The sequence below is a fragment of the Rhea pennata genome, chromosome 1 (assembly GCF_028389875.1).
Source record: "Rhea pennata isolate bPtePen1 chromosome 1, bPtePen1.pri, whole genome shotgun sequence".
NCBI classification, from domain to species: domain Eukaryota; kingdom Metazoa; phylum Chordata; class Aves; order Rheiformes; family Rheidae; genus Rhea; species Rhea pennata.
This window is the reverse complement of record NC_084663.1, coordinates 59,362,910-59,375,315: the sequence shown is the minus strand read 5'-3', so window position 1 is coordinate 59,375,315 and position 12,406 is coordinate 59,362,910. Positions and strand designations below refer to the sequence as shown.

The window sequence follows — 12,406 nt, the reverse complement described above, 5'->3', positions numbered from 1 at the left end:
TTTCTCTCATCAGCCACACCATGAATGGTTGTCCTCTCCTCTCAAACGTGAGAGCAAAAGGGGCTGGACAAGTGGACAAAATTGCTCACTAAAGAATTTTGTGCAGCTCCTGCATTCAGCAAACAGTACAGGAATGACTCTTGTCAAGCTTTCTGGCCAATAATGTGATGATTACAGTCTGCAAGGGATATATACGCTGCTGGGAAGGTAGTTGCTGTGTTAATATGGCCAATGGCAAGGCACACAATTAACAGCAAGTGCATGAGCAGGAGAAAGAATGTGAAATCTTAAGAGATGTAAAGTACAGCTTGTTCTTCCTGACAGCAGTTCAGTGGTGGCCTGTGTTACATCCAGGCATTTCTACCTCTCAGGTCACTCACAGTTGTGGAGGTCTATGACCTTGGGGACTCATGCCTGAAAACAGGTGATGTGCAGTTTGTGCCAGGTCAGGGTCTTTTAACAGCCCAATTTTAATATCTGCGGATGTAATGGCCTAACAGAAGACCTACTTCAGATGTGGGTGTGGAGTGGCCTGCTGCTTGGACACGTCAGTGGGGCTTGGCTGGCTAGGAGCCCGGCCTTGAGCAGGAGGTCTAGGCTGCTGTGGTGGAAAGACACCTGGCTTGGAAGCCTGCACTGGGGAGGACCCAGTTGCTGATCGGACTTGCTGTGGAGATCCAGGGGATCTTTGTTGCTGAGGTGAAGTGGACTGGGGACTCTGAGGCTGCTGTCCTTGTGGAGAAAGCCGTTGCTGGGGTGGTGCAGTTGTCCGTGGAGGCTGAGATCCCTGAGGTTGGCGTGGTCCACCTGAAAGGGACGTGTATGCATAGATATGAGGAGGTGCATTCGATGGACAGCAAGCAAGGAGTATCTACATGGAGGAATGGGATTTGCTAAGGGGAGAGACTATATAGAGTAGCATCATGCAGAAGGATAAGGCAAGTCCTCTTTTATGGGCCTGTCACTGGTTTCATGCCCACATTTCTAAAGTTGTTGCAAGCCCATTTCTCTGCCTCCCTCAACACTAAGAAAGCTTTGCTGCCCTCTGCACAGAGAGAGACACTTCAGGGTGCTATACTCTTCCATGTAACTAATCTTTCTTATGCCTGGCAAGCACTGCCTGCAACAAGGAGGAAGGCTCACTTTCAATTCAGAAAGGAAAGCTGAATCTGCTGGTTTGGGTCAGTAGTCCCTTCCTGGGGCCAGTGGTTTGATGTGAAACTACACCCTCTTACTATGTGTACCTCTATCCAAGCAATACGAACAGCAGGTGGCTTCAGCCATTTTGGTAACAGACCTTCAAAACAGAGACTGGACTGAATTTTTTAACTACTGTACCCACACACTACTTGCTGTTGACAAACAGAAGTATACAAGAATAACCAGATCGCACAGCTCATTCCTCATTGTTAAAGATGCAGACGAAGGCTGTGCTACTGCTGAGGTCTCGGCCTGAGGTTAAGCTAACTGAACAGGACATGGAAAACTCATGGATGTGAAATTGCTGCATCTGACAAATAACAGCGAGAAAAGCTGACAAAATATACAGATAGCACTTTGAGGGATCACTAGATTTCACAGGTGGTCAAGGGGATGTTTGGTGAAAAATGGCCAAACTTCATAGATAATTGAAGGGGAGTACTGGGGACATCTGGGAGAGTTGGCCCTTGAAAGGCCAACATTGCCTAGGTAACGATATCAGTAATACCATGTAAGGCCAAAATTACCTAGGTAGCATTGTCAGAAATACAAAATCTTGGATATAGCAAAACTGGGACCAATGGGGAAAAAGTAATTACGGGTGGGTGTTTATTTGGGAAGATACTGGAGTGGGAAAAGGGAGGAACAAATGTGGCAAAAAGGAGGGTCTAGAGAAAAAGGGATGATAGGATACATGAATTACATGCTTGGTGCAGCCTGGGGGTACATGCCCTGGGCAGCCCTGTGCTTTATCACCACAGCCTAAATCAGGACAATAAACCAAACCACATGAGTCAAACCTGCTTCTGCTGTCAGAAGGGCTTGCGGGTGTGCTTTTCCTTCCTGACAGGGAAACATTTGGACAGATGGATCAGGCACCCTGTTGATGGTGGCTGTTCCAGGCCTGACAGCACCAGCATCTTCCCAACACTTCCTAACGTAGGTAGCCACTACAGCTTTGTGCAAAAGCAAGCACCCTGCCCAGAATCCTGCTCCAGTGCCAGTTCAAGCAGCTTTGCACTGCTGAGTTAAGCTCTAGCTGTGGGATCAACTAGATCTGTATCAGATTTTCACTCTGCTTTCTGAGTTGCTGCGGAATAATGCAGCAGCTGCTTTAACAGCACACAGAATTTGCTGCCCAGTGATTAGTGAATTGGAACAATGAATGAAACCTTTATGCTGAGATCTTTTAATTAGAATGCAAACCGGTATCTCTCACAGTCCCCTGTCATGAGTCCTAAAGAACTGTACCTTGGGGAGGAGGCCGTGGTTGGGACAGTTGTCCAAGCTGAGGTCCAGGCTGAGATTTCACTGACTGAGGCTGAACTTGTGGAGGCTAGAGGAAAAAAAATCCATTCCAGTTAATACGAGGTCTCCAAGGAGAAGCCCAGCATTAATATAGGAACTGCAGAATTCTGAAGTATTCCTTAAATACACACACACACACACACATACACACACACACACACACACACACACACACACACACACACACACACACACACACTCGCTCAGCATCTGGCTGGTAAAATCTCATGGGACTAAAATGGAGAGCTGAGTAATAAAAAACACAGAACTGTTTGCTCATAGGGAATAACAATGAAGTTACAATTTAAAATGTGTTTTAGGCAATCAGGAATTGCCAAATGCATCAGACCCAAGGATCACTTAGTTCCATCTCCCATTTTGAACAGTTGCCAGCACCAGATGTTCCAGAGGAAGTAGAAACAAACCATGGAAACATATATGGAGTAATCATCTCTTTATCCTAAGGGGTCTCAACTCAATTGCTAATAAATGTGGGCCCTGAAACATGAAGTTTACTATCATCTGCTCCACAGAATCTTTGCAACTTTGTTTTGATATTGACACCCAGGCCCTTTGAATCTTGGCCAGATATCAGCTTCACTGACCTTCTATGGCTTGAGTTCTGCTGTCTAATTACATGGTGAATTAAAAGGCATTTCCTTCCCATGATTTCCCACTTCTTAACTTCATTGCTTTGTTCTGAGTTTGAGAATAGTTCTCACAATCTGCCTTTACTAGGCCATTCATTATTTTGTAAACCTTTATTGCCCTCTTTCTCATTTACCTCCTTTATAAAGCCAACAGATTCAATCCCTTCAGTACCTCCATATGAATGTTTCCAGGCCTCTTATCATTTTCATCACCCACTTTTTATTCCCAGCTTTGTGATTCCTTCTGCAGATGTCTGAGGTAGTTCCACCTATGTTATTTCAGACGAAGCAGTATCTTGGTTATACATATAAATCACCAGCTCATTTCATGTGCATCCTTGACCCAGGAAACTACAGGCCAGTCAGCCTCTCCTCCATCCCTGGAAAGGTGATGGAACAACTCATCCTGGATGTCATTTCCAGGCATATGGAGGAATAGAATGTGATCAGGAGTAGTCAGCATGGATTCACAATGGGGAAATCCTGCTTAACCAATCTGATAGACTTCTATGATGAAATGACTGGCTGGGTAGATGAGGGGAGAGCAGAGGATGTTGTCTGCTTGACTTCAGCAAGGCTTTTGACACTGTCTCCCATAACATGCTCCTAGGCAAGCTCAGGAAGGGTAGGTTAGATGATGAGTGGACAGTGAGGTGGATTGAGAGCTGGCTGAAAGGCAGAGCTCAGAAGGTTGTCATCAGTGGTGCAGAGTCTAGTTGGAGACCTGTAGCTAGTGGCGTCCCCCAGGGGTCAGTACTGGGTCCAGTCTTGCTCAACTTCTTCATCAATGACCTGGATGAGGGGACAGAGTGCCTCCTCAGCAAGTTTGCTGATGATGCAAACTGGCAGGAGTGGCTAATACACCTGAGGGCTGTGCTGCCATTCAGAGAGACCTGGACAGGCTGGAAAGCTGGGTAGAGAGGAACCTCATGAAGTTCAACAAGGGCAAGTGCAGAGCCCTGCACCTAGGGAAAAATAACCCCATGCACCAGTACAGGCTAAGGGTTGGCCTGCTGGAAAGCAGCTCTGCAGAGAAGGACCTGGGAGTTTTGGTGAACAACAAGTTGAGCATGAGCCAGCAATGCGCCCTTGGAGTCAAGGCAGCCAATGGTATCCTGGTTTGCATTAGGAAGAGTGTTGCCAGCAGGTCAAGGGAGGTGATCTTGCTCCTTTACTCAGCCCTGGTGAGGCCACATCTCGAGTACTGTGTCCATTTCTGGACTCCCCAGTACAAGAGAGACATGGAGCTACTGGAGAGAGTCCAACATAAGGCTATGAAGATGATTAGAGCACTAGAGTATCTCCCCTATGAGGAAAGGCTGCAAGAGCTGGGCCTGTTTAGCCTGGAGAAGACTGAGAGGGGACCATACCAATGTCTATAAATACCTGAAGGGAGGGTGTCAAGAAGATGGGGCTGGACCCTCTTCAGTGGTGCCAAGCAACAGCACAAGAGGCAATGGGCAAAAACTGAACCACAGGAAGTTCCGCCTGAATATGAGGAAGAACTTCTTTCCTGTGAGAGTGATGGAGCACTGGAACAGGTTGCCCAGAGAGGTTGTGGAGTCTCCTTCTCTGGAGATATTCAAGGCCTGCCTGGATGCAATCCTGTCCAACGTGCTCTTGGTGACCCTGCTGAGCAGGGTGGTTGGACTAGATGATCTCCAGAGGTCCCTTCCAGCCTCAACCATTCTGTGATTCTATGATTCTAATTCCCTGCTTCTCCTTTGTCAGCCCAGCCACAGGCTGAGCAGTGGTTTTCATTAGCCTGTTTACAAAAATGTCTCTCTCAAGCTGTATGGTTAGCTTAGACTGTGCAAGATAGAGATTGTTTATGTTCACCTCCTACTCTCTACCCCTACTTCAATTTACCTTTCAATCTTCAATATGCAGTTTCATTTGCTGTTAAGGTGACTTACCAAACTTAGCTCTGTCGGTTGTTCTTCCCTGTCCTCCCTGGTCCTGACTAACCCAAATAAGTTGGTGCCATCTGCACTTTTTTCTCTCTCACTGCTTACTCTTTTTGACGGATATTTTAACAAACAGATTAAGCAACACAGAATTGTTGCACAGAGGGACTGTCCAAGGTTAACAAAAGTCTGAGTAAGCCTTTTACACAAAATTGTTTATGAAAGCAAGGGAAGCTGGAGACAGATAGGCTGGTACGCGCTGGATTATTTACATGGAGAACACAATGATAAAGGGGTTGTTGAGGCTCTTGAAAGGTCAGGATTGGCTAGAGAATAAGCTAAGTGATTCCGGAAATGGGAAGAAATGTTTCATAGTTGGAAGCAGAGAGATGAGTTTCAACTGACTAACATGAACGGGATGAGATTGCCAGCCCATCTTGTACACTCTTTATCTGGGACTTGCCAAATAGATGGTGGGGAAAACCTGGGAACTTTCCATTCATGGCTTCTAGTCCTTGGGACACTAAACATTCTCTTGATATTGGTAGAAATTTGCTGTCCTAGTACTGAGACACATCCTGACTAGACCAGCCAGAGAAAGGGAATCAGATCTCATCTTCACCTCTACTGTCTATCCCTACAGCCAACCCAAGGCCTTTCAAGGATACAGGCAAAATGGGATTTCAAGCCTCAGTGATGAAGGATTAGGGTAGGGGACAGCCGAAGGTATTTGTCCATTGGAAGGGAAACAACAAAGGGAAGGAATGAAGCTGCAGCAGGGAGCTGGGGAGAGGACACCAGTTCTAACCATGTTGTAACCATGAAAAGAAGGTTGTCATTAACATCTGTCCCACTGGGGGCTCAATGAGCCCAATTATTGACATGACAGGACCTGGTTTAGTATCCTGAATTCCCCTCTGTGCACTGTTTGCAAGAATTAAAATGAAAATCTCTCTTATCTGCATCTTTATCAGAGGCCAGTTTCTGCTCCACAATGAAACTTTGCCTCTTTCTCCCTATGTACTTACTTTACTTAATGGCTCTCATCTGCTTCCTCATCTGAAGCTTTGTGACAGTCTGGTTACATTATTTTGACAGATTGCCTATTATCTATCACTTTATGAAAGGATTCTCAAAGAGATGAAGGGGAAAGAATCAAAAGGACATTTGAATGGGACATTCATTAGAATGGGACATTCTTCTTTGCAAAAAACTGTAGTAGATGCTCTTAAGCCATAATTCTGACAGCTTATTAGTGTTTTGTATTATTCTTTAAATCATTCTTTGAGATGACTTGTACAGTCCATAGCTTACTTGTCTATATTTTTTGCATTACTTTTATAACCTTTATAAACACAGATTTTGTATTTGTTACACACCAGTCAACTGCAGCAATAACTCTTTCTAATGAAATTGTACTTTTTGCTTGGCAGCTGAGTCGCTTCCTAAATTCATTTCATTTGATAAATCCATCTGTGTCTGGGGGCTCAATAATTTTAAAGAATATCAGTGTCACTGATTTAATCTTTTTTTTTTCTCTCTCCAACTCCCCTATCTTTATTATCAGGAAAAACTATATTTAGCTGAAGAAGTTCCCCACTTTCAGCAATTAAATCTGCTAGAGTCACAACACTGTCTCTGTTGTCCTTCTTTTAACTTCCACATTAACTTCTGATGATCCATAGAGGCCACCAATTCTTTGGTAAGGTTCCTTCTTCTGATAAAGGATTTGTTTCGTTCTTCTTTCTATTTGCTCTTCAAAATCCATTCTATCCTTTTTAAGTTGCCTTTTATTACTTGTACAATATTGGCAATAAAGATCTTCCTAAATGTCAGATTTCCAAATTTGGAAGTTGTTTTTCTGTGTGTCTTCAACATAATCTTTTACTTTGCCACGTAACACTAGAAGTTAATTTCTTGCATTCTTGGTTCAGGAGCAGATCAGAAATGTATATAGGCCTTCTGGAAGACTATATTCTCTTAAATAACTTCCATACAGCTTTACTTCTAACACGAGGGAGCTTTTGATTGATTTTCTCATTTTACTGAAATCAGCTTTTCTAATTGTTCACGTCATATCATTACTTCTTGATACTACAGCTGTCTCTTGGATTTCAAATCTAATAGTATGTATTCACTTCCTGAATTTGTACCTGGCCATTTCTTGAGGCAAAGTCAAACTGTTGTCTCCTGCTTCACTTGGATTTTACTCTTCCAGGAAGCAGTCACCTAAAAAGATGGGAAACTTTCTCTGAATTTCTGTCCTACTGTGCTATTTGACTTGCTTCTTGATAGGTGTAGTTTCACATTATTAAGATTCATTACTTCTTCCATGTCTGTCAATGCTGTGCAAAAAGCTTTTTAAGTTTTCTGCTTTTCTTGGTCCAGAGATGGGTATAGACAGCCCTGATAATATATATGTGGTCCTACAGATACCAATAGGATATCCAAGGATTCATATTACTATGGATTCAGCACTGCTGTCCTCCATATTCAGAACTGTTATTTTGCGAAGTTCCTTGAAACTCTTCATCTATAGCTCTAGTTCTGCAGCTCATCACCCTCATATGTAATTATTTCCCTCTGTATATTTGTAACTATGTGTTACAGCATTATATTAGCAGTTGTAGTTTCTACAGTTTCAGTAGTGTTTGTTGTACTCAGGTCTTTTTCTGTGGCAGAACAGTCTAGTTTATACATTTGTGTTTTTAATTTTCTTGATTCTGTGTACAGATATATGTAGGTTTTATTCTTGGTGAAGAACCTTTTCTTATTTAACTCTTCTATTTGACATCCAATCTCCACAGGACCATTTGTTTTGTTCTTATTTTGGCCCTATTTAGGTACGTTGTAATTCAGTCCAATCCTATACCAGTATATTACAAACATAGACAAAAGATGCATCTCCCAGCGTCCCCTTTTCTCTTAGTTTAAACTCTCTATGTCTTGGTTATTTCAGATGGCAGTTGTTGATTCCACTTTAGTGGGAGCAGATACTATGCCTCCTGTATGGTTTTCCATGCCCCAGGGCTTTTCAAGAGTCTGTTAAATGTTTACCCCCTCACTTGAGCTAAAATCTGTTTTTATAGTTATCCTGAATACAGTTCATGCTGGAGACCTGGTTAAGCAGGCACAGGTTGTCATTATGGTAGAGGTAGAGAGCCAGAGAATCCTTTCCTGCCACTTTCTGTCTCAAATGGAAACTTTTCCAGTGCGTTGCAGTCAAAATTAACGCTCAGTCTGCTTACTCTCCTGTTGTTTGTTTTGCAGATTTCTGTTGCACTCAACTTGCTGTTTTGCTCTCTGCTAGATATTGAAAGAGATTTTGCACATATACCTGGAGACAGTTTGCTGTCACAGATTGTGCTCTGGTGTGTTTCATTTACACACAGCTGCCACTGAGAAACATGGCACTAAGATTATATACAAACTGAATGTGCCATGAGGAGCCCCAAAGGGTCATCTTAAAGCCAAAGATGACAGGTTTCTATATGAATTCAACATTAGTCAAACCTCCTCCTGATGATAGAGGTGAAGGAATTCTCCAAAGAAGCAAGCCTCCCGTAAGAAATGGAACAACTCTTGATGGAGATTCTCACTATCCTGTTTGGGAAGCCTAGATTTTTTTATCAGGGATGCAAAGACTGAAATGAAACCTATCCTGAGGGTTGGTGTTTGTGGAGATGAAGTCAGGAGTAACAAGTACCTCTAAAAATACAGATCTGAAATGGGATTTAGTTTACCACGCCAGCACATCTAGATGCATGGCCTATGCTACCAATGTGATATCACAGTTAAATGGATGAAGAGGAAGGGAGAGAGAGACACTTCTCAAGGGCACCCACTGCAGAGAGGACTTGGAAGAGCAGGAGTGAGTCTATCCAATACACTCCTATATAGGACAGTTCACTTCTGAGAGACACGCAACCACTCAGAGGACAGAAAGAAAAAGGTTTGGGAAAATATCTTGTCCAAAATGTTTCCAGATTCTCATACCCAAGGCCTCAGTGGTGATGGGGTAGATCCAGCAGCTATGACAAGCTGACTCATTTTGGAAACAACCAGATCTGCTATAAGCTGTCTGTCCTCTTCCACATGCTCCCCAATCAGAGGCATTGAGCTGTCCATCACCTGCCACAAGAGGGAAAAACAACAGTTAATAAGAAGTAGATTGGCAATGGCAGATGCTGTTTTTGATACACTCTCTCACAATAATCTGCTTTGTGTCTCCATATCCTTGCCAACATCTCCAGTCAGTCAGTACCCTGTGTGCTGAAACACACTTGACTCTCCCAGGGGTGGGATTTGTCTTAGTTTTTTTTGGAAATGGCACATACTTCCCCCCTCCCCATCTTCCTTCCCCTCACAGCTTGGACGCTTGGTTGCTGGAGGCTTTCTAAATCAACTAAAAACAAACCGGTTTCCTCACATGCCCTGAAGAGATGCCTCTCGTGGATGAGGTCTCTCATGGCACTGTGCCATGGCATTTATGGGTGACATTGCAGCAGAAAGAGTCACAGGCAGGCACAGGAGAAGGGAAACAGAATGTACAGAAGCCTATGGAGATTAAAGCAACGGGGCCTGGAGGAAATCAGGAAACATTTGTGATTAATCAATGCAAAGCAATGCACCCCAAGAGGGGAACTAAATGCAACAGATGCATAATGAATAGGATGTCACCAAAACAGCAGTACCCAGTACAGGAAAGTAAACATTTTCTCTCTTCTCTTCCTGACACTGTTGTGATATGACTGCTTCACAAACAAGTACTACAACTGTGCTGCAGAAAGCAAGAGTGTAGGGAGGGGAGAAGGAGAGTCAGCAAAGGGTCTTTAAGGTAAGAAATGCTCTGACAGTAATATGAATGCACAATGAAAGCACAGCTGACCCTCAACTGTACAGCAGTCCCAAACATCATTTTCAACAGTTCATCATAAATCAAGTACTTCACAAACAGGAGCTAAATCCCACAGGAAAAACTGCACAATGATGAAGTTGAGATTCAGGTGGAGTAAATATAATTGTACTAAAATATCAAGGTTGAGAGAGTTTATTTTATTTTGCTTTATTTTTAAACCAAACATTAAAAAACTGGAAATGCAGATTTAAAGGCTACATTGCTCTAGAAAGGCACTGACTCATACTCAGATAACAATCGTAAGTGCACTCCACCCCAGCAAGGCTGCAAGAGCCCACTCTTTGAGTGAAGTGGAAAGTTTTGCACATTTTTTTTTCACCGATAAATTGTGGGAAGTCTGTTAGTGAAGTGAGTTCATCGAGTTTCTATTCCAGCTTCGTCCTATGTAATAACTGTTAACTTGGACTGATTTCTATAGGTGTCGCATGAACACTGATGAAGCTGCCTAGGAAGCTTTAACTTGGAGTTCTCATGAAGAATTGTGTTATAGCCATGGCCAGCTTGACCTAGGGTGCATAAGAATGAGGTTAGAAAACTAAATGGAAGTGGTCAGCCATATACATGCAATGGTTTTCATTCCACTGTCCAAAAGGAGATGGTTCCTAGAGGCGCTGACATTAGCCATGGTGGCAGGGAACAGCCATGTCCCTTCTGCATCTCACCACCCCAGGGGGCTCTCCAGCACGTTGCTGCACAAGTTTCCCTCCTCTCAACTTCCCCTCCAAAAGCATTCTCATTTTGTTTAGCAACCCTGGTTCATGTGTAAGAAAAGAGGTCCCTCAGCTCACTTCAATGCACCATGTGAGAGACCTGTCTGACCACTAGATGATGCCATTACTCTCCTAACAGCTGGCCAGACAAGATTAACTTGGTGATTCCCTAACCCTCCCTGAAAATTACGGAGATACAGCTGTATTCAAAAGACACAATAAAACTCAAATAATAAAAAAATCCCCTCGTTTACCCATCTTAAGAAATGCTCTTCCTTATTTGTGTGGCAGTGGTGGCTGGAGTGGAAGATGCCGTATTAAAAAACAAAGGCACCAGCAGGGAGTGAACCCTGGAGCAAATCCTATCTGAGTCAGGGAAGCTGCACCAGGGATCAGGGTATCTTCTGTCTTGCTGTGTAGTATCTAGCAGAGGGAATGTGAGATGTGGGAGATTGAATATAGGCATGGAGAATCACTACATAAGGAAAAGCCTTTGAAAATGGCAGTGATTTCTATGAGCAAAATAATACAACTGGTTACCACTCATCTAAAAATGAGCATGAGCTGTCACCTTGTCTGTCCTTCAGGAGAGAGGAGCTGCTCTGGCACTGGGCAGATACAAATGCTAATGCTGAAATAAATCAAACGGCTGGAAGGAGTACATGAAGTGCAGACAGACTGAGCTCATCTCTTCCTGAGGAGCTCAAAGAACAGCTGGGCAAGACAAGAAGATGTCAGCACATATGATCTGGCCTTTGTAGCTGCCCTAGGTCAGTGGCCGCAGCTGGTGTTGCCTGATAAGGTGTATGAGAGGAGCAGAGATGAGGCTCAGGAAAACTCCATCCTGCTCCTTCCCCTACACCTATCTGATGCTGAGACCTGAAGGCTGAACTTGTTATTCCATGCTCTGATGTGCCAGAGTGGGGTGTTAGGTGATTTTTAGGGAAGGAGGTTAAGAAAGGAAGGAAGGAAACAGATGATTAGACATATCAAAAGGACTGAGAAGGCAGTGGTGAGGAGATGGGCAGAGCTTTGTGCAGGGCAGCAATGAGTATGGCTAGCAACACAGCTTGGCTGCATGGTAGGTAGGACTCACCTGCGTACCCGATCCAGGTGGAGGAATAAATCACATGGATCATTTTACTTGCCCTCCACCTGCTCTGTATTTTTCATTGTAGCAGGGATGTAGGAAAGGGTTATAATGCCAGAGAAAGGGAGAGGAAAATTATTAAGCCTTCATCATCCAGCACATATGTGCTGCTGAGTGATTTTGAGAATCTGACTGCTAAAGGTTGCACTAGTTTGAGAATCTGGCTTTCTCAGTGAGTGTTGAACCCTTCTGAATATTCCCTTAAAGTGAAAAGTTCTTTAAAGCAGAGGAAAAGTAAGGACCACTATTCAGAGTCAGATTCACAACCGCTTTAATAAAGTGAAACTTTGTTGAAATCAGTAGATTTCTTTTTAGGTCTGAAAATGAGCTTTGAAAATAATGCTAAAATGTGCTAGTGTTTGGAAGGGCAGAAAGGTGGCAGGTTCTGCTATTTACTGTGGGAACAGAAATGAAGGTGAAGTACTATCAAATACCCTGGTTTCACTGATTACTCTTGTGCTGTGCTGATAACTCATCTCTCTTAATCTGATTCTGTTTGCAAAAACCCCTGTGATGAATCTCAGTTCATAGAACTTCCCATTGCTCCATCTGCAAATCTTTCC

General features: G+C 43.5%; 1 protein-coding gene across 2 annotated transcripts in view; it reads right to left on the bottom strand.

Annotated features, from left to right (window-relative positions):
- Positions 1-12,406, bottom strand: part of SYN3 (synapsin III) — a 183,536-nt gene that overhangs the window by 512 nt on the left and 170,618 nt on the right. For both annotated transcript variants that reach the window (XM_062588974.1, XM_062588965.1), the window contains 3 exons: positions 9,062-9,196; positions 2,452-2,536; positions 510-807 (listed from right to left, as the gene is read on the bottom strand). In XM_062588974.1, coding sequence (XP_062444958.1) covers positions 510-807; positions 2,452-2,536; positions 9,062-9,196 — 518 coding nt within the window. The remainder of the gene's footprint in view (positions 1-509; positions 808-2,451; positions 2,537-9,061; positions 9,197-12,406) is intronic.